The 24,112-nt window shown below is 35.4% G+C and overlaps 4 protein-coding genes and 1 long non-coding RNA gene across 6 annotated transcripts; all 5 read right to left on the bottom strand.

Annotated features, from left to right (window-relative positions):
• Positions 1 to 4,385: 4,385 nt before the first annotated feature.
• LOC138130812 (brachyurin-like) lies at positions 4,386 to 5,574 on the bottom strand. Its single transcript, XM_069047486.1, has 6 exons — positions 5,428 to 5,574; positions 5,227 to 5,377; positions 5,005 to 5,171; positions 4,863 to 4,952; positions 4,669 to 4,808; positions 4,386 to 4,620 (listed from the first exon to the last, which is right to left on the bottom strand). Exons 1-6 carry the CDS (start codon positions 5,501 to 5,503, stop codon positions 4,456 to 4,458), a joined length of 789 nt encoding a protein of 262 aa, XP_068903587.1. The 5' UTR covers positions 5,504 to 5,574; the 3' UTR covers positions 4,386 to 4,455.
• Positions 5,575 to 7,119: 1,545 nt separating this feature from the next.
• LOC138131177 (brachyurin-like) lies at positions 7,120 to 8,314 on the bottom strand. Its single transcript, XM_069048013.1, has 6 exons — positions 8,168 to 8,314; positions 7,966 to 8,116; positions 7,741 to 7,910; positions 7,595 to 7,684; positions 7,399 to 7,538; positions 7,120 to 7,350 (listed from the first exon to the last, which is right to left on the bottom strand). The coding sequence occupies exons 1-6, from the start codon at positions 8,244 to 8,246 to the stop codon at positions 7,186 to 7,188; spliced, it is 795 nt and encodes a 264-aa protein (XP_068904114.1). The 5' UTR covers positions 8,247 to 8,314; the 3' UTR covers positions 7,120 to 7,185.
• Positions 8,315 to 10,920: 2,606 nt separating this feature from the next.
• LOC138130809 (brachyurin-like) lies at positions 10,921 to 12,144 on the bottom strand. Its single transcript, XM_069047483.1, has 6 exons — positions 11,985 to 12,144; positions 11,780 to 11,930; positions 11,558 to 11,724; positions 11,415 to 11,504; positions 11,221 to 11,360; positions 10,921 to 11,172 (listed from the first exon to the last, which is right to left on the bottom strand). Exons 1-6 carry the CDS (start codon positions 12,109 to 12,111, stop codon positions 11,008 to 11,010), a joined length of 840 nt encoding a protein of 279 aa, XP_068903584.1. The 5' UTR covers positions 12,112 to 12,144; the 3' UTR covers positions 10,921 to 11,007.
• Positions 12,145 to 13,578: 1,434 nt separating this feature from the next.
• On the bottom strand, positions 13,579 to 14,757 carry LOC138130813 (brachyurin-like). Its single transcript, XM_069047487.1, has 6 exons — positions 14,625 to 14,757; positions 14,422 to 14,572; positions 14,201 to 14,367; positions 14,055 to 14,144; positions 13,861 to 14,000; positions 13,579 to 13,812 (listed from the first exon to the last, which is right to left on the bottom strand). Exons 1-6 carry the CDS (start codon positions 14,698 to 14,700, stop codon positions 13,648 to 13,650), a joined length of 789 nt encoding a protein of 262 aa, XP_068903588.1. The 5' UTR covers positions 14,701 to 14,757; the 3' UTR covers positions 13,579 to 13,647.
• Positions 14,758 to 22,746: 7,989 nt separating this feature from the next.
• LOC138131578 (uncharacterized) lies at positions 22,747 to 23,963 on the bottom strand. 2 transcript variants are annotated; one of them, XR_011159851.1, is made up of 5 exons: positions 23,665 to 23,963; positions 23,464 to 23,604; positions 23,262 to 23,400; positions 23,054 to 23,198; positions 22,747 to 22,993 (listed from the first exon to the last, which is right to left on the bottom strand). It is a non-coding gene; the product is annotated as an uncharacterized lncRNA (long non-coding RNA). The 2 variants fall into 2 exon arrangements; XR_011159850.1 differs by having other exon boundaries at positions 22,747 to 23,198.
• Between the last annotated feature and the right edge of the window lie 149 nt (positions 23,964 to 24,112).

Genomic DNA, 24,112 nt, shown 5'->3' with positions numbered 1-24,112 from the left:
CTCAGAATTTACTAAACAAATAGTGATGGAAGTAGAAGATAGTGTTGTAAATTTACCAAATACAGAAATTAAAGAAGCAGCGAAGTAGGTATCTTTGGAATTATTACCTATAAAATCTCGAGCACGCTACGGAAAGGAATACAATGCGTTACTGAGATGGAGACAAGTAGTAAGAAGCGCTAGTTTGGCGTCAACGTCAAGCTCTGTACCGACACGTTATTTAGAAAAAAAAAATCAGGAACATTTGGAGTTTTAATTCGTGTAAAAAATTGTACATTTAATTTCTATAATACTGATAAAAAAGTTAAGTATCTTTGTAAGTGCTAATTGTTAATAAAGAATTCTGACAAATGTATATATATGTATATTTGAACGTTATTTTAAAGAAAGTATGTACATACCTAAATGGGGATCAATTTTTTTTTTTTTACTTTCCCCACTAGTGAGGGAAGTGATTTACTTTCCTCACATGTGATGCAAACGCCTACTTTCATCTCTAAATTGAGTGATGGAAATGTCATTTTCAGACTTGACGTTGGAAAAATGTATTTATTTAACTCCTTTCATCATGTTATCTTCACGTTTTTTCTAAACGTTTTAATTTAGTAGATATCCAGTCGAAATACGAATATGTCCTTGTGAATCCTGACGGATCCGAACTTTCACAACCATTTGAACTTAATTATAAAACATGATTTATCAACCATGGGACGTAAATATTCAATCAAAGGACTGCCAAGGTCTCCTTGAAACATCAGCGTTAAAAGTTGAATAGATTCATTCTAAAAACATACTGTACAAGTGCCCTCGTTATAATTTCCTGCGAAACAAAGCATGTCTTCGTTAACTTGACTGCCAAAAGCTACCAAGCATTCTTCATGACTAAGAGGTACTAAATTGGCGTAGCGAAGGTCATCAGATAATCCAGCGACTTCTAAACACAAAACACAAAACACAAATTAAATGTGAAAAATCAAATGTTTTAAATTGTTAACCATCAGATGTTTGTACCCAGCCAACGGTGAGAACGGAGGCACCGTCTTCGATGTGACCATTTTTCAAAACGCTCGTGGGCCCGATGTATTCTGGAATTTTGTTCCATAATTTGTTTTATTTTTAAATGTTCTTATACTACGAGTGTACCGGTGAAATATACTCTCATTCGTAATTTAATAAGACCACTATCATTGCTCAAAATAACCGGATCGTAGTCAGAATGTAAGATTTAAGTTTTCTTGGCCAATAGTAACATATTTGGATCGTCAGTACTCAACTTAGTATTTCCAAGACGAATGGTAAACAACAAAGCTCTGTCGCAGAAAAGACAAATGAAATAAGTATATTCGGTAATTTTGCAGTTATGTCAATCCATTTTTAGCCAGTTTGTGTATGGTACTGTCGTCATCGATAACACAAGCCTGCACTGATTTCGATGTTTGCATAAAATTGACAGTTTTTGAACAATTTCGACCCCCTGATTACGAAAATGATTTTGGTTTTGCGCTATCACGTCTAGTTTTTTCACAAATCGTTTTTTCTTAAAATTGAAATGTCCACCTAGAATGAATGAATTATTTCAAAATTTCGATATTGTAATATCGGACAACAATATGGATATTCGAAATTTCCTTGTTTTATTTGCGAGTGGGACTGCCGGGCACGAGACAAGCATTGGACTCAAAAGAAGTGGCCTTTAACAACTAGACTTGTACCGGGAAGCAATAATAAAAAATAATTTAGTTGTATCCTAAAAAAGTAGTATTAGGTACGACCAATGCATATCAAACTTTGTTGATGAAGCAATTTGTAAAGCCTCTTGATAAAAATGGACAATGTTTCAAATATTAATGTACAAAGTTACCAGATCTCTCCAATGCCAAATGAAAAGAGGTTAGGACCTCAAATAAGATCTTTGTACAAAGGTAATGATTTTCAAAATGCTATGAATGTTGTTGAAAGGAATGCCTGGACGGCATTTAAGAATGTCATAGAAAAATTGCTTGGAAATCACAAAGATGAAGACTACGAAAATATTGTAAGAATCATGGTTAAAAATTTTCACATCTTGGGATGTAATATGAGTTTGAAAGTGAATTTCCTCTTTTCGCACTTGAATCTTTTTCCTAAAAATCTTGGTGCTGTCAGCGAGGAACAAGGGGAACGTCTTGACCAAGATATAAAACAAATGGAGAGGTGATATCAAGGAAGATGGAGCGTATCAATGATGGTAGACTTTTGCTGAATGTTACAGCGCGATGTACCCAAAAAAAAATACAGCAGGCAATCAATTAAAAGAAGTTTCCTCACAAAGCGTTAAAGATGCCATTCTCATAAGGAATAAAAAATTTAGTTAGATTATTAACCAAGAATTATTATAAACATCTTATTTTCCTAAATAAATTGCTTAATTTTTTTTTGTTAATTGTGAAAAAACCTGACGTGATACAAAAAAATGAATTGTATTTTTGTAATCAGGGCTCCAATGTTATACAAAATCAGTTATCAAAATCAAAACATCGATTAAAAAGTTTTGTTTTGCAGGCCTGTGTAATCTGTTGAAGTTATGAAGAATGCGAAATTATCTGATAATAAAAATATATAGTGAGGTGAGATGTATAGAAGAGATAAGGTCCCATTTGTCGTTCAATGTTGTCAATTATTGTGAAGCTCTTGAATAATTAAAGTTCGTATTATACGAGGGCGGGTTGATTAATTCGCGCGATCATGCAGAAAGAAAGGAATAATTTAAATAAACAAACTTTATTTTTCAACTTAATCCCCTTTTAATTAAATACATTTTGTCCATCTGTGTTCAAGCTTCTTTATTCCGTCTCAGAAGTGATTTTCTTCTAACCCAAAATAATCGTCCACTGTTGAAATTAGCTCTTCATTTGTGCAAAATTTTTTGCCACCGAGTAAAATTTTTAATTTAGGAAATACGAGTAGATGGAAGACAGATAGTGCCAAGTCTGGTGAATACGGGGGGTGCGGTAGTAATTCGAACCCCAATTCTTCAATTTTTTTTGCAGGAACAGTACAAGAATTAACTTGGTGAAAGAGTACTTTCCTCTTATTCATTCCTGGATGTTTTTCAGCGATAGCTGTCTTTAAACGTTTTAGAAGATTTGCATAATATTCGTCGTTCATGGTCTTGCCTTTTTGAAGATAGTCTATCAACAATATTCCTTTCGCATCCCAAAAAACGGATACCATTACTTTTCCCGCCGATAAAACTGTCTTGGCCTTCTTTGGAGTTGGTTCTCCACGTTTGGTCCACATCTTCGACTGTTGTTTGGATTCGGGCGTATAGTAATGAACCCAGGTTTCGACAAGTAACAAATCGCAGCAAAAAATATCTTATGTTGCGTTTAAAATTTGTTTAATTTTTCATCGACATTTGACTGCGAACACGTTTTTGCTCCATCGTCAGTAAGCACGGCACCTACCTTGCCGAGAGCTTTCGCATAATATCTAGTTCTTCGTGCAGAATATAAAGCACCCGTTCCTTTGAAATGCCCACTGCCTCTGCTATTTCTGATGCTTTCAATCGTCGGTCGTTTCTGGAGTCGTAGCCGTTTTCGGCCGCCCACTGCGAGGATCATCTTCTAAGCTGGTCCTGCCAAGCTTAAATTAATTTCCCGATTTTCTGATGGTTGTATACGAAGGACAAGCTTCACCCAGTGTATTTAGCATATCATCATAGATTTCCTTAAAAGACATGCCTGTCTTTAAAGGATACTTAATCACTGCACGATGTTCCAAATTAACAATTTCCACTGAATTAGTAGCAAGGGAAAATTCAAATAATTGCCAACGAAATACGCTTTGTCACAACTTTATCAAACTTTCACGGTAAACTGACAAAGCATCGGTTGTCGAGGTGTGATGTGCATTTTTTTTATTTCACTCGTATTATTCAAAATGTAATAAATTACGTATTTTTGCAAACCGCTAAATAATACAACAATAGTTAATTATGCGATATACATGCAAAGCACAACTTTTTGTTAGAAGCGGGAAGTTTAGATGCACGAGCCTAGCTAAGCTAACTCGATTACTCATTTTCTCGTTCACGCGATATATCCCGTAAAGGTTCTTTACTTCTTGAATTAGCACCAAAGAATGTCAGACAAATCCGTCAAATACAAATCAAAAGGTTTTGTAAAAACGTTGAGGTACATAAAAAAAATCTCTGAATAAAATGAATTAACGAATAATCTTTTGTTCTATAATTATAGATTTGTCTCACCTAAGCAAATTAATTTCCTCCTCGATTTAGTGTACATTATGACTATAAAGAGAATTTATTCAAAACGACCATCTAAGGGTTTTAAATCGAATGCATTGAAATTAAGAAGTGGTATTAATGATTTAAAAGTGAGTACTTAATGTTCAAAATCTATGTATTTAGCAGTTTAACTATGTCAAATTTAAGTGTATTGCAATTTCCTTTCTTTAACTGTAACGTGTAGTGTTGATTAACCAATCATAATATGGACGTGTCCTTGTAAATCCTGACGGATCTGAGCTTTCACAACCGTTTGAGCTTATAAAACTCGAAACTCCGACGACGAAAACCATGGGACCTAAATATTCAATCAAAGGACTGCCAAGATCTCCCTGAAATTTTACCATTAAAAGTTGAATAGGTTCAGTCTAGAAACATACTCTACAAGTGCCCTCGTTATAATTTCCCGCGACACAAAGCATTTCTTCGATTATTTGACTGCCATAAGCTGCCAAGCATTCTTCATGAGTAAGAGTGATTACATTGGCGTAGTGAAGGTCATCAGATAATCCAGCGACCTCTAAACACAAAACACAAATTAAATTTGAAAAGTCTAATGTTTTAAATTATTAACCATCAGATGTTTGTCCCCAACCAAAGGTAATAACGCTGGAACCGTCTGGGATGTGACCACCTTTTGAAATGCTCGCGGCATAGATGTATACTAAAATTGTTTTTGATTGTTTGTTATATTTTTAGCTGTTGTAATATTATACCGGTGGATTGTATGCTCATCCGCAATTTGATAAGACCAATATCGTGGCTCAAAGTGACTGGATCGTAGTCAGGATGCAAGAAATAAGTTTCCGTGGCCAATAGTAACATATTTGGATCGTCAGTACTCAACTTATTATTTCCAAGACGAATGGTAAACAACAAAGCTCTGTCGCAGAAAAAACAAATCAAATAAATTAATTCAATCTTTAAGAAATTATTACCCATCAACACACTGACCAGCAGTTAGGACCCATTGCATGTTTATAAGAGTACCTCCACAGAAATATGTGCTATCGGCAGTAACAATGTAAATAGCTGCAGCAAAAGGGAATTGACCCGCGTTTGCTACCTCTCCACCCACGATTCGTCCTCCTGTAATTTTTCTGTCTATTATATGTTTCCAAATTACATTCGCGTTTTACCATTCTTTCTTGATTTGAGTTGAGCAGCTTGGACCCAAATCAAAGAGGCGCACAACACGAGTATAACAGCTTTCATCGTTTTTTGTTACTAACTGGTTTATTCGCAAGATTTTCAGTTATATCCATCATTTGTAAGGCACCTTGAGCTTTTTATTGTCGTTATCATTAATAAGTTAAGTTCTTAGGAATGCGAAATCTTCTGATAAAATTCGGCACTGACATGGTTTACATGGCAAAGATAAGGTAACTTTTTTCAAATATTTTTAAAATTTTATTGGTTTGAATTATGTTTGTTTGAAGATTTTGTTCAAGTCAATGAATATACTCGTATTTGTACGCCGTAATTTTTTGAGTAGAATTTTAATTTTACCTTGATTATGTAGGTAGTTTTTATTTTTTCTTATTTAAATAAATCTTAGTGTTAAGTTGTAGATAGAGTATCAAGAAGCAAGACTTGTTGTACTCCGTAGTGAGTTATTTAACTTCTATTATACAGGATGGACCATCGTATAGTATAATCTCAATAAATCATGTTTCTAATCATCCTAGAAATTTGAATTTTGCGGTCAATAATCCAGATTGAAAGTACTACAATATGAATTTTTATTTTTTCAAACAGATGCTCCAAATGGCGTTAAGACATTAAAAAATGAAAAAATTATAATTACTTAATTTTTTTTATCGACTCCCTGGATTGAAAATACCACAGAGAACTCATTTCTGATATTAAAAGTTATGAAGGAGTCATTGAGTTCAAATTAATTGACATAATAATTTTTAGTAGCAAAATGTAAGTAATTTATGACGACGACTCTCGACGGGTCATAATTCCTGATTGTGATTGATAGTCGCTTACCGCAAACAACCAGGTTTAAATCATAACTGGCGGTACGCTACTGGTTTTGTATGGAATTGGAGACTTTGGCACCGTTTGATGATTTCCGTCATTTTCAAATACTACCATAAATATGCTACTAATTTGTTCGTAGATGTTAAATGTCGATTTATTCAGTTACTATCCTGATTTAAATACTAACTTTTGTATACCCATAATCGACGTTGTCCTGTGGGTGAGATCGTAGGAAAAAAGTCCGGATTACGTCATTACTTTGATAATAAAACACTATCAAAGTCAAATTTCACATATTTTATTTTATAAAAAATGATTCGGCCATTTCGTACATCGGAAATTGAAGATTGTGCCTTCTAAATTTCCATTTTTTTGACAATTAAAAAATGGTTTTATCGCAAATATGCTATACGATGGTCCACCCTGTACAATCAAATATGTATTGTTGTTGCAGTCGTTGAAGATAAAGCATATGTAGGTGCCTTTGTATATTTATTTAGAATATGGTTTTCTTTGAATAACAAACTTAATGCATAAAAATTTTCTTTTTGTGATTTATGTTTTCTTGTATGATAATATTTCTTTTATTATAGCCACTGTAAATTTGTAAACATTCCTTTTATTACATCTGCTTATAAACAAATCTTGTTACCTAGTAATTTTTTTTATAACACTTTGTGTCAGTCAGTCATGCAATCACATTTAACAAATCTATTAGGTGTCCTTTTTAAGAGATTATTTACTGGCCAGATATAGTGAGTATGCATGAAGTTGTCCAACCACTATATTCATCAGCGATTGGTGTGAAACTTTAAAGTTTGTAATAAATAATAAACACTTCTATTCAAAATTTATTTATTTAACAGTTTAAATTCAAATGTCCTTATCATTTTCGTAACCTTCTTTATTTAATTGTTACTTGTAACGTTCATTATCCAATCGAAATATGGAAAGGTCCTGGTAAATCCTGACGGATCCGAGCTTTCACATCCGTTTGAGCTTATAAAACTCGAAACTCCGATGTGATAAACTATTGGACCTAAAAATTCAACTAAGGGGCTGCCAAGGTCACCCTGAAACCTCAGTATTAAATGTTGAGTGCATCCACTCTATAAACGTACCCTACAAGTGCCCTCGTTATTATTCCCAGCAACGCAAAGCATGTTTTCGTTAACTTGATCTCCAAAGGCCAATCTGCACTCTTCATGGCTAAGAGTGACTAAAGTGACGTAGCGGAGATCATCAACTAGTCCGGCAGTCTCTGAGTGCAAAACAAGAACCTCATTTTATAAAAATTAATTGTTTTAAAATGCTTACCGTCAGAGGTTTGTCCCCAACCAAGAGTTAAAACGGAAGCGCCATCGTAAATTGCATTTGTTTTCATAACACTGGCAGCCCAGATGTAGTCTAAAATTTTTGGTTAGGCATTTGTTTTATCTTTACATAATATTGTAATATGATACCCGTGAATGATATTTGCATTCGTAGTTTAATGAGACCGATATCGTTGGTCAAAGTAACCGGATCGTAGTCAGGATGCAAAAAATAAGTCTCCGTGGACAATAGTAACATATTTGGATTATTATTAGAATTCAAATTTGTCGATCCAAGACGAATAGTAAACAACACAGCACTGTCATATAAAATACAAAAAATATAGCAATTCGAATTTACTAAAACATTGTTACCCATCAACACATTGACCAGCTGTTAAAATCCATTGATCGTCTATGAGGGCACCACCACAGAAATATGTGCCTTCGGAAGTACTCTTGTAAATGGCTGCAGCAAAAGGGAATTGACCTGCGTTTGCTAGTTGTCCACCGATGATTCGTCCTCCTACAATTTTTCTATTTACTATTTGTTGTGAAGTTGTAGTTTACTCTTTACCGATTTCTCTTGATTTGATTTGAACTGCTTGAGCCCAAATCAAAAAGGTGTATAACACGAATGTAACAGTTTTAGTCATTTTCTGTCAGCGATTGCTATTAAAAAAAAAACAGTTATATCCACCTATATTAAAGCAGTTTAAGTATGTTATTGTCGTTATCGTTAATCTGATTAAATGCTTAGGAATGCGAAATGTTCTGATAATAAATGTCAACACTGAGAACATTTACATGGCTAACTTAAGATACTTCTTGCCATTCTTTGGTGTAATTAAGTAAATCATTACTATATCTTAATTTTTATACAAAATGTACTGCTATAATTAGAAGCCTTACAATTCTGAAAATTATTTTTTCATCATAATATCCAAGAACAATGTTTAGTTTAATTTCTTTATCAGTAAATTTGTATGTTTCCGTTTTTTAACTAATGTCTAATTTTAGAGGGATTCTTCAGTTTAAAATTGTTCTATTCAGCAAAGAAACCCAAAGATGTGTTTTTGTTGTTCGTTGTCGTTGTTGTTAACGTAAATTGCGTCTAAAGACAATGGGGCGAAGTCAGTAAGTTAATTACACAGAGCATTATTCCCCGCAGAATGAAGGAATTCAAACAATGAATGAATGATAATTGCAATTGCTAAATAGATAAGCCACAAGGGAAGAAAATTTTCCGAACGTAGAAATTGGTTTATAAGCAAGTCTAGGACGTAACTACATGTTACGAATATGCAAAATTATATTACAATAAATGTGCAAAAATAACAATAAAATGGTGGCTCGGTGGCCGCATGGCTGTCCGAGAAAGTACTCCGAGGTCGCGGTCCCGATGCTAGTGGGTTCGAATCCCACCGAAGGGGGAGGATTTTTTCAAAGGAAGGAACCTCCGCCCGGCCATGGATGTGTGTGTATGTCTATCAGGGGCTGACGGTAGGGTGGTGGAAGGAAGAATCAACACTCTTTCGGCCACCACCGCGAGGTCAGCACGGGTTCGAGTCCCGTCGGGAAGGGTGCCCATGGGTGTATAAATGTTGTTGTGTATGTCTGTGAATGTGAGGTGGAATGGGCGTGGGTGGCCGGGGAAAGTGCCCCGGAGCCCCGTCGCATCACCGATAGGCAAAGGAACAAGGAACATGAATTGGAAAAACGGCCGACCGAAAGGTACCGTAAAAGCCGTATGGCAAAAAACGGGAATGGCAATTTAAAAAAAAAAAAAATAAAAAAAAAAAAAATAAAATAAAATAAAATTACAAATACAGTGTAATTAAAAAAAAATTATGAATTATAAATAAACAAATAATTATGATCGTACGATCGTACTACTGACATGCATTGGCGAGATAAAAGTATTACATATGATAAAGCTTTATGATAAGAACGTAGTGTTACACTTAATCACAAATTGGAGGTTAAATTTGACAATAGTGACAGCTCAAGGTCTCATAAAGCTCCATACGTAACAAAGTACTCTTGGCCATATTTTAATTTGCCACCCAGTACTTCCGATCACTTCTGCCTATCTGAAAGTACAGTGTTATTTATTATAAATGATTGTAGTCGAAGCAGGCCATGCCCATAACATGAAATTTTTGCCGCTTTTTGTGACCTGTCAATTTTTATACATCGCTGTCACTGTAATTTTTTTTTAATTAACGATTGAATCCAAAAATATTGAGTTGTTTTGCACCCAATTTAACTCCAGCGTGTGAACGGTGTATATTCACTTATTCATTTAAATGTTTTATATGAAGCGGTAACCATAAATTTTACATTCAGTTTTTACACCTAGGTACTTGGATTACAATAATTTATAATAACCCTGTACTACTGAACCAACTATCAATCACTAGGTTAATAGTTTAGGCCCGGTTGTACCGTGAGATCATTTAAATTTATAATTAAAGTTGGCGATGACTTTAAAATTAAATTGGCAACACCATTGACGTCTTGATTTGTTTTGTCAAAGTGGCGCTTCAAAATTCAATACAGAATATGAAACTGCGAGTTAACAATTGTATCAAACACCTGGCATGGATACAATTGTTAACTCGCCATTTCATATTTTGTATTGAATTTTAAAGCGCCATTTTAACAACTCAAATCCAGGTGTCAGCGGTGTTGCCAATATAATTTTAAAGTCACAGCCTCCTTTAATTATAAATTTAAATGTACTCACGGTACAAAGCTTAGTTAACATCGTTTCAGCTACCCACGCGTTAAATCGGAAATCTGCCCATTTGATTGGCGGATTCAAATCCAATGTCAAATATCCCCCAATCAGATCGCTTGGCATTATGTTAACTTTAATAACGAATTTGACATCGCTTTATATCGTGCGATCCATTGAATTTGTTATTAGAGTTGGCGCTGGAACTGTCAACGCATGTCTAATTTTGAACTATCGTAGCAAACGTCACATTTAATGACAATTGTAAACCAGAATATGGCAATGTTTATTTTATTAAACAATGTTACAACAGATGCTGAAAGTGTTCACCATTTTGTTCTAAGCACAAACGGGCCTTTCGTTTGACTTCACTGATAGCATTTTGTAACATTAATTTATACAAAAATAAGTGTATCGATCCAAAAAGACCTACGGCTTCAAATTCAATGGATCGCTCGATACAACCGGGCCTTATTGTACTCGTAACGTATCATATCAATGTCTTCCAGTCTAGTTTAATCTGATATAAGGATGCCATTCTCTAGTTAATACAATATAGACTGGTGCTAAGATTTTGAAAAGATTGGAAATCGATTTAAATAACTATTTATTGTAAATATGTATTTATTTAACTCCTTTAATCATGTTATCTTGACGTTTTTTCTAAATGTTTTAATTTAATTGTTAGTTGTAGTATTATATATCCAGTCGAAATACGAATATGTCCTTGTGAATCCTGACGGATCTGAACTTTCACAACCATTTGAACTTATAAAACTCGAAACTCCGATGTGATAAACCATGGGACCTAAATATTCAATTAAAGGACTGCCAAGGTCCCCCTGAAACATCAGCATTAAAAGTTGAATAGATTCAGTCTAGAAACATACTCTACAAGTGCCCTCGTTATAATTTCCTGCGACACAAAGCATTTGTTCGTTAACTTGAGTGCCAAAAGCGGCCAAACATTCTTCATGACTAAGAGTTACCAAATTGGCGTAGCGAAGGTCATCAGATAATCCAGCGACTTCTAAACACAAAACACAAATTAAATGTGAAAAATCAAATGTATTAAATTGTTAACCATCGGATGTCTGTCCCCAACCAACGGTAAGAACGGAGGAACCGTCTGGAATGTGACCATTCTTCAAAATGGTCGTGGACCAAATGTATTCTAGAATTGTTTTTGATAATTTTGTTTTATTTTTAGATGTTCGAACATTATACCAGTGAAATTTATTTGCATCCGCAATCTAATGAGACCGATATCGTTACTCAAAGTGACCGGATCGTAGTCAGGATGCAAGAAATAAGTCTCCGTCGACAGTAGTAACATATTGTCATCGTTAGTACTCAACTTATTATTTCCAAGACGAATAGTAAACAGCAAAGCTCTGTCGCAGAAAAAGCAAATAAAACATATAAATTCAATTTTTAAGAAATTATTACCCATTAACACATTGACCAGCAGTTAAGATCCATTGCATGTTTATAAGAGCACCCCCACAGAAATATGTGCTATCGGCAGTAGCAATGTAAATGGCTGCAGCAAAAGGGAATTGACCTGCGTTTGCAACCTCTCCACCCACGATTCGTCCTCCTGAAATTTTTCTGTCTAGTATTATTATGTTTACAAATTACATTCGCGTTTTACCATTTTTCCTTGATTTGATTTGAGTTGCTTGGACCCAAATCAAAGAGGCGCACAACACGAGTACCTGAGCTTTCATCGTTTTTTTGTTACTAACTGGTTTATTCGAAAGTTTTTCAGTTATATCCATTTTTTTAAGGCATCTTGAGTTTTTTATTGTCGTTATCATTAATAAGCTAAGTTCTTAAGAATGAGAAATCTTCTGATAATAACATGATACTGACCTGATGAGGCACCTTGAAGTAGTAGATAGTTTTTAGATTTTTATTATTTCGGCTACTTGAGTTTCTCAATAATTACATGAACATCATGATTTATTTCAGACAATAAATTAAGCTGCTGGTGCGATAAAATTTATTCTGGATTAAGATTGGTGGACCTAGCAAAAATAAGATACCTTTAGGTAGTTGATAGTTTTTTTTTGTTGTTTTATTTCAGCCACTTGACTTTCTCAATATAGCTACTGGTGCGATAAAATTTATTTTGGATTAATTCCCACGTACATCAAACGTACGTATTCAGCCAATCAGAGCGCTTGCTTCCATCCAATCTAAAATGGTTATCGCAATAAAAACGCGCTACTACTCTGTCATCTGTCAAAATTGCTAGTCCTGTCAGATTCTCAAATTGCTTTTATTAAGTGTGCTTTTAATAACTGTATTATAAGTAAATAATTACCTAACGTTAAAGTTTTTATTCTGGAATTAATCTTGCCAAAAATAACACGACCTAATTTTTTATATCTGATAAATTTCCTAAATTTCACTTAAACATTTTTGCTTTAGACAATTCTACTCGTTGATATTTGGGCATTTTTATTCAAAGGTTATATCCTCGAGCAAAAGCTCTCGAGCCTAACCACAACTGGTAAAATTGTCAAAGCAAAAAGTTTTCGTAAAATTTAAAATTTTATCGGATAAAAAAATTAGGTCTTGTTATTTTACCTTTGATTAAATTAGATGGACTTATTGATGGATTGTTTTCTAGCTGAAAGCTGCAAGCATTTCTCTAAATATTTTTCAAAAATTATAACTGCTAATTGTTGCTTGTTTTATTAAATGATTAGTTGTGAATAAAATAGTATACAAACCTCGGCAAAAGTACCATTCCTGTGTCTCGAGAACTATAGATCTCTCGACAGGAATGGAATACTTTCCGCCTCGCTTTGTAATACTCGTATACTATATGGAGGCCAATTTAATGCATTCGGGTCTTCAGAATTCAATTTGTTTGATCTAACACAACAGATCACTGTCGCAGATGCCTCAAAGTAAGACAGATGAATTCAGGCTTTAGGAAGTTTTTACCCATCAACACATTGTAACTACAATTTTGGATTAAGGATGTTATAAAAATCTTTCCAAAACAAATCAAAAGATTATGAAAAGACCTTAGACAAATAAAAATGAATTATGAATAATGCTTTCTCCAATAACAACATACAGAATTGTCTAATCTCAGCAAATTAACACCTTCGTCGACTTAGAACATCGAAATAAAAAAATTAATTCAAAACGACCATCTAAAGCTTAAACTGCATGCATTGAAATTAAGGAGTGGTATTAATGATTTAAAAGCGAGTAATGAAAATAAAAACTTTTGTTCAAAATCCATGTATTTAGCAGTTTAATCACACCAAATGTATGTGTCTTATTATTTCCTTTCTTTAATTGTTACGTGTAGTGTTCATTATCCATTCAAAATATGGACGTGTCCTTGTATATCCTGACGGATCTGTGCTTTCACAACCGTTTGAGCTGATAAAACTCGAAACTCCGACGGCGAAAGTCGCGGGACCCACATATTCAACCAAAGGGCTGCCAAGGTCACCCTGAAATATCAGCATTAAAAGTTGAATAGATTCAGTTTAGAAACATACCCTACACGTGCCCTCGTTATAATTTCCCGCGACACAAACCATGTCTTCGTTAACTTGAGTGCCAAAAGCTGCCAAACATTCTTCATGACTAAGAGTGACTAAATTGGCGTAGCGAAGGTCATCAGATAATCCAGCGACTTCTAAACACAAAACACAAATTAAATGTAAAAAATCAAATGTTTTAAATTGTTAACCATCGGATGTTTGTCCCCAGCCAACCGTAAGAACGGAGGCACCGTCTTCGATGTGACCATTTTTCAAAACGCTCGCGGGCCAGATGTAATCTAGAATTTTTTTGGATAATTTGTTTTACTTTTAGATGTTCTAATATTTAGTATACCGGTGAAAAATACTTGCATCCGCAATTTAATGAGACCAATATCATTCCTCAAAGTAAGCGGATCGTAGTCAGGATGCAAGAAATAAGTTTCCGTGGCCAATAGTAACATGTTTGGATCGTCAGTACTCAACTTGGTATTTCCAAGACGAATGTTAAACAACAAAGCTCTGTCGCAGAAAAGACAAATAAGATAAGTATATAAATTTTTTTTAAATTATTACCCATCAACACACTGACCAGCAGTTAGGATCCATTGCATCATTATAAAAGAACCCGCACAGAAATATGTGCTATCGGCAGTAACAATGTAGATGGCTGCAGCAAAACGGAATTGACCTGGCCTTGCTACCTCTCCACCCACGATTCGTCCTCCTGCAATTTTTCTGTCTATTATATGATGATTTCAAATTACACTCACGTTTACCATTTCTTCTTGATTTGATTTGAGCAGCTTGGACCCAAATCAAAGAAGCGCACAACACGAGTATAACAGCTTTCATCGTTTTTTATTACTAACTGGTTTCTTCCGTAGATTTTCAGTTATATCCATCATTTTGAAGGCACCTTGAGCTTTTTATTGTCGTTATCATTAATAACTTAAGTTCTTAGGAATGCGAAATAAAATGGCACTGACATGGTTTACATGACAAAGATAAAGTACATTCAAGTGATAGGTAGTTTTTATTTCGGCTTTCTTTCTCAATAATACATGAACATCATTATTTATTTCACATTTTAGATTAAGCTACTGGTGCGACAAATTTATTCTGGATTAAGATAACTGGGCCTATTAATAGATTGTTTTCTGGCTGAAAGCTGCAAACATTTTTCTAAATACATATTTTTCAAAAATGATAACTAGTAGCAAGGTTCAATAAAAACCAATTTTTTGAAGTAAAAGACATAATTTACTCGAGTCCAATATGCTACTGAAATTATAAAAAAGAACATATACTTGAATTAAATTCTATTAATATACAAGAGAAATACTTTTAGAATTGATATTGTGAAAATTAGTTGAGTAAGTGTAATAGTCCAGTCCACGACCTTCTAAATAGTCGAGACGCAAACGCTCTCTCCGGCCTGTTCATTTGAGCCACCGCCGTCTTGATGATTGACATATTTCACTATACATCTGCCTGGGCGAAGCTTTAGTGCCTGTGATCTCCACGGCGCCACTTTAGGGGGAATGTCACTAAATAATCATAACCTCACAAACAAATGTAATGAATTCAGTAAAGTTGTCAAAGTGCAATGTCAAGAGTCTAACAGTTTAAAAGTAACTTTAATAACAAAAATTTTATTAATTTAGTTGATGCTACTTCTGTTTGGTGTTCCTGGTTTTTAGTATTTTGCTGTTAGTGTTTATGAACTGGCTTTTTTATCATATTAGAACTGATATTGCGGTAAATGCAGCAACAACAAGTTCCGTTAGTTGTAAAACTATTTCTGGAATAATATTAAAATTGTAATCTCAATCTTGGATTTGCAGTGGGTACATTATTTCCTAAGCGGGTCATTTCAGATGAAGATGGGTCCATAACAAAACAATTATATTTGCTTAATTAATCCGTGCCATTCTTGGTGGAAATGAGTGGAAAGTATACTTTAAGTTTTGTACTTACAGTTTTGAATGTAATTATATAATTTTGGATAATTATTATTCTAGGAATTTGCACTCGCCACTGACCAAGATATTTTCAAAAAACGCGGCCCCGAAACTTTGTCCCTCCGCAAAACCAAACCAGTAGACCAGTGCGCAACATCTTGCTTCTGCCAATTTAGAATATCCAAAATGTAATTACAATTAAAGTAAAGTATCATTTATCACGGGACAACTACGTATGACTGCATGCATCATGCAGATACATGAGTGTGGAGTGTGGACTGCATGTCTAAATTGTCACGATGCACATGACGTTGTCACACACTTGATAGCATGACAGTTAGTTGCTAACAGCAACCCCCGAAAACAACCCCAAATGTCAGAATCATGAGAACAATAGGATTTTTCGCTCTACGCCCAGGCCGCTATAGACACTCTGACTATCTAGCAGGTCGTGATTTGAGCAAAATACCATTATGCACTTGTAAGCCGTTTGGTGCTAGTGAACGGGGGATTTGAGTTCGGAACCACGCGATTTGAAACTTGGCTTTCTGTCATTGTGTTGTCACTTTGTCGGATAAAGACATTTTAATCGAAATTTTCGGTTAGTTAAGCATATTAATTGCATAGATAATCGTTCCTAATATACATATTCTTAAATACAACGAAATTTATGGAGATGTGAGTATGAATTTAATTATTTCACGGAATTCAGTACTTGCTATAATACCCACAACATTGGAAGTAGATGAAGGAAAAGAATATGAAGATTTAAGCAGGCAAAGGAGTGTTTGCGGTGACAGAGAATGTTTCAGTCGGGATCGGTACTTTAGCAGTACTATTGGAAAGGCTTGGCTACAACATTATGTTAGTGAAGAATATTTTTCAAATACATTTTAAATTATTGCAAGTCCATTACTGATTAAAAGATTTTTGAAATCCCTACCTGGGCAAATATTTAAACTTTCTGAAGCCAATTCATTAAATGTTTTTGTCTTTTTATAATCCTTACACGTCTCCAAATAGCATTTTACATGTCATCTTTTTGACATTTAACGTTTCGCGCCAATTTCGGCGCCGGCAAAGTAGCGCCAAACGGCGAACGCCGAAAACTGGCAAATGAACAGGCCGGAGAGAGTCAAGCGTCAAGCATCTCGACTATTTAGAAGGTCGTGGTCCAGTCAATAGAGACATAAAAATGGCTCCACCTTGCAAAAGGTACAGAAAAGTTTATACTTGGCAGGTATTTTCTATTAGGCATATTATTAATATTGCCGAGTTTGCGACCTTGGGGGGTTGCCGCTCGCCCCGTCATACTGGAGAATAGGGATGGAAAATCACATTTCTGCGATTATTTCATTATCCGTGCGAGATATGTCTATCTAAGTTCTTATAGAAAATGTAGAGCGTATAATTCTCTACATTTTTTGTTTTTTATGGTTTTTTGTCAGATCAATAGTTTCGTAGTTACAGCTTGTAAAAATCGAGAATTTCTTTTATTTTTGTACTTTTTATTCTTTTCCACACCACCACAGAGGTCGAGCAATAGGGTGCGTTTTTTTTTACGTAGTGGCCCCGGTAGGCATAGTCCACGATGCAGTAGAAATTTACTGTTTTACTCTTTTTGAACTCTTTGTAACGTAGACGGATGCAAATGATCTGGATCGATCGGTATAGATGAACTGAATTCATCAGAGTTTATGAATTCGGGAATTCCTCTTGAGAATTTTCCTCTTGTTCCTCGGGGACATCATCATCATCATCATCAGGATCATTTGGCGTTTACCTGTTTCATTAGAATACACGTTGGAGTCCGATATGCCCGTAGAGGGACAAACAATAAATGCTCGATTTCGAAAGGCTGTAACTACGAAACTATTGATCACACAAAAAAACGTAAGAACAAAAATTGTAGATAATTGTATGTTCTACATTTTTTGTAATGAGTTAGATATACATATCTCGCACGGATAACGAAATAATCACAGACGTTCCAGAATCTGAAGATCAAGACGAACAAATATCTGAAATCAATGAATTTTTATTTTGACAGACGCCAGATGATCTTGATGATGATGATGATGACCCTGAGGAACAAGAGGAATTCCCGAATTCATAAACTCTGATGAATTCAGCTCATTTATACCGTTCGATCCAGATGATTCGGGTCCGTCTACGTTACAAAGAGATCAAAAAGAGTAAAACAGTAAACTTCTACTGCATCGTGGACTATGCCCACTGGGGACACCACGTCAAAAAAAAACGCACCCTATTGCTCTACCTCTGTGGTGGTGTGGAAAAGAATAAAAACTACAAAAATAAAAGAAATTATCGATTTCTACACGCTGTAACTACGAAACCATTGATCTGACAAAAAAATATAAAGAACAAAAAATGTAGAGAATTGCATGATCTACATTTTCAGATAGAGGTATCTCGCACGGATAATGAAATAATCGCAAAAATGTGATTTTGCACCCCTATTCTCTAATATGGCGGGGCGAGCGGCAACCCCCCAAGGTCGCTAACTCAACAATATTAATAATATGCCTGATAGAAGATAGAAGCCAAGTATAAACTTTTCTGTACCTTTTGCAAGGTAAAACTCCCTATTGATTGGACTATAATGCATTTGTACTAAAACGAATACAAAAGGAATTTCTTTTCTGTTCCCAACATTTGTTTTCAGGTGATCGATGTTTTTATTATAAGTTATAACTGTAAACAATGGTATCATTAGCGAATAGTATCAACTGATTGCAAGGAGCACGTTTCTAAAATCGACTTCCCGCGTCGAACAACAGCTGTAAAAATATGCGAGAAGAAATTATTTGTGGTGTCCTTGTTGTGATATGAATTTTTTGCACAGAAGACAGAGTACGCGAAATCCAGTGGATTTCATTTCCCCTCACACAAATTGTAAAACCTTGGAAATTGAAAGCGCAAGAAACCGCGTATTATAACTGGTCATATGAAGATTAGGCTCTGGTACTCAGTAGAGATCAGTTCAGATGTGACACATAATATGTATAATAATAAACATACCTACTTTAATAGAGAGTAGAAAAAGTGATGGTACTCCTATTTATACATATCTACATATTTTTACTTCATTACTTCATGCATATTGAATAGAGAGCGGATTTTATAGAAAATGCATATCGCTCATTTTCAATAGTTAAGCAGTTTGTATATTTTGCATATTTAATGAAATAATGCATACTTTGATTTTTCATGCATATTTCGCCTTTTTTAGTACATTTCATTTTTTTCCACGGGATCTGTTTTAGTAAAAAGCAAACGTGCGTTTTTCATCTTGTTGCAAATCTGAGTCATAAGTAAAAACCTGTTTAGAACCCCAATATCTGGCGACCGCACGGAAATGACGACACAAACCCTGCAATAAACAATTTATGCATCTGCATTTTTTTATCATCCACTTCCACTTTTAATTTCAGAAAATTTTTTTCGCAATTAATGAATAAATTGTTCTTGCGCAAGATTTAAGCTTTCATTCGAAAAAATCATCTGAACAAGAAGTCTACATTAGAAGTTTTTCTAACGTTAAGCTGCCGAAAGTGAAAAACAATTTGGTTGCGGTGTGGATCAAAGATATAGCTAGTGCGCGGTGGGAGGAGTTTAGCAGAGAGAACGAGAATTATCGGTAAAGATCAGTTCAGCAGCAGTTGAACAATATCGTCCTAAAAACATTGTAGACTACTGTCACAGCGATAAATAGATAAAATATGAAATGTAATTCTTGACAACTGTATAAGCAGTAACGTCATGTACGTTATATTCTTTGAAGAACTAATTAAATTTAACAAAAATACATAAAAACTGGAAAAAATTAGAACGCTTCAACAAACAATACGATGGATGTAAGGAAGGAAAGTGATGATGTTTTTAAGTTCCGTAGTAGGGCGATTTTGTAGAATGGGTGGGAGTCGTTCGTAACCAGTCGTCTGAATTTGGTCTTCTGCGCAACTTTAACTCGCGTGTCAGGAGATAACGCACCAGATCTACATATAAACGAGCTCCCTATGGACGACAAAAGGGTGTTTTGTACAGCATGTGGAAAAATGGTAAGTTACCTACGTTACGTTATTGTTTAAAATTTTAATTTAAATTCCCGGTGCCGCCACCAGAGCGCGCCAAATGTGAAGATACTAGCGGCTAGGTTGGGAACTAAGGGATGGGGTTGGAAATGCTAGGGAGAGCGTAAATAGAGCGAGGGTGAAGCGTAGCTCGCGCGCGTGGGTGAAGAGGGTAGTGGAGTTTTGTTTTGGTTTTTTCTTCGGAAAGAACCTGGAGTGCTGCGAGCGATCATTTTTTTAAACCGTGCTTTGAACAGTTAATTTATCTCACTACCGTTCCGTCTAGACATTTGTGCCCGTATGAGAATCAGACTCCTTAATCGCGACAAAGTAAATTATCCCGCTTTCGTTGCCTTTGTTTTCGTACCAAGACCACGTGGTAGAGGGTACACTATGTTGGTAGATGTTGTTTTGTTGCAGGTGGTTTCTCTCGAGAAGCGTCCAGTGTTTAATTTTAAGTCAGCGCCACTAAGTTTCTCTCAGAAGATGTAATTTTCAGGCGATCAATTAATCCCGCAAATTAGTAGCTCTCATCTGACGCACGTGCGCCCATTTTTGTCACCATTTCCTAGCGGTACTTTACCCGTAATTTTTAGTTCAGTCCAGCTAACGATTATCATATTCGCTTCTTAGGTGGTTACTTATATTTATGATGTTGTAATTTTTGTTTGTTGTGTCAAAAATCGGTTTTCAATGTGTCGTTAGGTTTCGGGGTGCGTGTTAGAATATTGTAGATGCGACACTATGGGAGTTAGGTGACATTCAGGAAGTCGTGGGGTTGTCTAGTAAATTTCTGTGGGGGCCACGGTTAGTTAGGGCCGTTAGCGAAGGCGGACCTAAGTCTTGCTCGATGCGGCTCTGAGATGTTGACGTGAACCTCCATCTCGGTTCTAGGGACCTCGTGGTTTGTTGGTAAACGTTTGGTTGGGGAAGGCGGACCTAAGTCTTGCTCGATGCGGCTCTGGGATGCTCATCGTACAGCTCCGAACGCTTCTATCACTCTTTCTTGGTCGGTAAAATAGTCCGACCCGAGTATCTAAAAACGTCGCTGGTCTCAAGCCGATTCAGATTATTCTACATTTTTATGATAACTTAGATAGACGTATCTCGCACTGATAATGAAATAATCGCGGACGTTCCAGAAATACTCTCTGACTCTGAAGATGAAGACGAGCAAATACTTGAAATCAATGAATTTATATTCTGGCAAATGCAAGATGATCCTGATGATGATGATGACCATCCAGAAGAACAAGAGGAAAATTGTCAAGAGGAATTCATAAACACTGACGAATTCAGCTCATCTATACCGATCGATCCAAATCAATCGGGTCGGTTTAGGCTCACAAAGAGATCGAAAAGATTAAAGAGTAAACTTCCACTGCATCGTGGACTATCCTTACTGGGGACACCACGTTAAAAAAAAAAACGCGCCCTATTGCTCTTCCCCTGTGGTGATGTGCAAAAGAGTAAAAAGTACAAAAATAATAAAAATGCTCGATTTCAACACGCTGTAACTACGAAACTATGAATCTGACAAAAAAAACATAAAGACCAAAAACTATAGACAATTACATGCTCTACATTTTTTATAATAACTTAGATAGACGTATCTCGCACGGATAATGAAATCATCGCCAAAATGTGATTTTCCACTCCTGTTCACCAATATGGTGGGGCAAGCGGCAACCCCCCAAGGTCGCACACTCAGCAATATTAATAATATGCCTAATAGAAGATATCTGCCAAGTATAAACTTTTCTGTACCTTTGGGAAGGTAAAGCCATTTTTATGTCTCTATTGACTGGATTATGTGTGTTTTATTTTGCGGTACTCTTCCAACCAGAACCCTCATCGTTTGCATTCCGAGCCTTTACCGCCAAAAGAAAATCACAACGTAGGGCCCCTCCGCATCGATGACGATCACCACCACTCTTGTATCAGTTTTGCGCAGGTTCGAATATTTTGCGGAAAGAAGTAATGTAGGTAGATCATTACAAGTCATATTATTTCAATTAGTGTTAATTATTATTTTGTGTTTGAATATTTTATTTTAAGCTTTTACAAAATATCATCTGAAAAGTTCTAAATGTAATACATACTCGTTAATTTGATTTAGAATTTTAATTTTTTGAATGTTTAAATTCTTTTAGATCAATTAAGATCATAATACGAGTATGTGAACGAAAATTTCAAATCACGCAGCACATAATGAAAATTAGGATCCTTGAAGAAGACCAAACTTTCTCAAATATTGTTACGAGAATCGTTACTTGGGGAAACCTTTAGTCTAGAAAAAATTAACAAGAAGAATTCAATATTTCATTATGTAATCCTGTTGTCAAAGTCAATATTCCGCTAAAAAAAGTTCAAAATCCTAGTTTTAAGTTATTCGATATACTTGCATATTTTGGATTAATAGTGCATATTGCTGCATATTTCAAAGATCGAGTGCATATTTCAAAGGATTTGACTGCATATTTATGCGCATGTTTTGACATTTTATACTGCATAAAATCCGCTCTCTAAATGAATAAAGATTCATTGAAGGTCCAAAGATAGCACGATGATGGTACAAACTTCATAATTTAAGAGAAGACCCAAAACCACACTTAAAAAGTTAAAAGTATTAGGAAATTTGACTTTTGTTAAATTTCGTGCAGATAAAATCATATTTCCTAAGTTTAGTGGTAAGACATTTGTGGTTCAACAAAATCAATGATGCTTTGGACATCTGTGCTATGTTATATGATATAGGCAGTGTTTTGATTGCAGCTGTAAATTGTACTATCAACAGCAAATAGTACAAGTATAGTCCTCCAAACTAACAAAGAGCTCATAAAATTTTTTGCGCGATTGTACTCTATTTGGTTGTTTACCACGTCTGTTTCCAAGATGGTAAGCTCTGTTTACTCGTTGCTAACGATAAACTCGATGGTAAGTAATTTTTGGTGTTCTAGAACGGTAAGTAAAGTTTATTCAAAATTAATCGATTATTATAATAATTTTTATGTAGACAGAAGTTGAAGACAAGATGTGGGGGCACTTTCTGGAAACTCATAAAGCTCTTGTAGTTGGCTTTCCTTGGCGCTGCAATGAAATAGCATTAGCAAACTTGCCGCGACATTGGCATTGTCAAAATTTTCATACCCCGCATTTTCCTTGTCTTCTTGATTAGGTACACATTGAGGTTGTTGGTTTCAAAAATAATTCTTCATTTATGTAGACAGAAGTTGAAGACAAGATGTTAGCACTTTCTGGAAACTCACACGGCTCTTATAGTCAGCTTTCCTTGCTGCTGCAACGAAATAGCATTAGCAAACTTGCCGCGACATTGGCATTGTCAAAATTTTCATACCCCGCGTTTTCCTTGTCTTCTTGATTACAAATTGAGATCGTTGGTTTCGAAAATTCTTCATTTATGTAGACGGAAGTTGAAGACAAGATGTTAGCACTTTCCGGAAACACACGGCTCTTGTAGTCGGCCTACCTTGCCACTGCAACGAAACAATTTTAGTAACAGACTTGCCGTGACATTAGAATTGTCAAAATGTTCATACTCCGGATTTTCCTTGTCTTCTTGATTACATATTGAGTTCGCTGGTTTCGAAAATTCTTGATTTATGTAGACAGAAGTTGAAGACAAGATATTAGCACTTTCTGGAAACTCACACGGCTCTTGTGGTCGGCATTCCTTGCCGCTGTAATGAAATAATATTAGCGAACTTGCCGCGACATTAGTATTATCAAAATTTTCATACCCCAAATATTCCTTGTCTTCATAATTACACGTTGAGGTCGTTAGTTTCAAAAATTCTTTATTTGTGACGCACCCCACATTCAAAGTTTCTTCTACAACATCCACTTCGTTTTCGGAATCACTAATATCACTCATTTTACTGCTTGTTTTTCAACACAACTGGCGATATTTGCGCACAAAAACTGCAATGGCGGTAGTTGTTTGCAGATTGCCTTAGAAACGCGATACAAAAATCGACATTGTGGCAACACGATGTGAAGGGCGTCGTATCGCATTGCATTCTAGTTAGGAATGTTTTGTAATAATAATAAATATTCAATCGCGCAAAAATCTCATAAGCATGACGAACGTTAATGACAATGTACGGATCTCAGACAATATTGGAGTCGTCGCAAGCTCCTCCTCCAAACAATTGTCTTCGATCCGTACATTGTCATTACCGTTCTTTA

Source organism: Tenebrio molitor, chromosome 5 (genome assembly GCF_963966145.1).
Source record: "Tenebrio molitor chromosome 5, icTenMoli1.1, whole genome shotgun sequence".
Taxonomy (NCBI): domain Eukaryota; kingdom Metazoa; phylum Arthropoda; class Insecta; order Coleoptera; family Tenebrionidae; genus Tenebrio; species Tenebrio molitor.
This window is presented reverse-complemented; position numbering and strand designations above follow the sequence as displayed.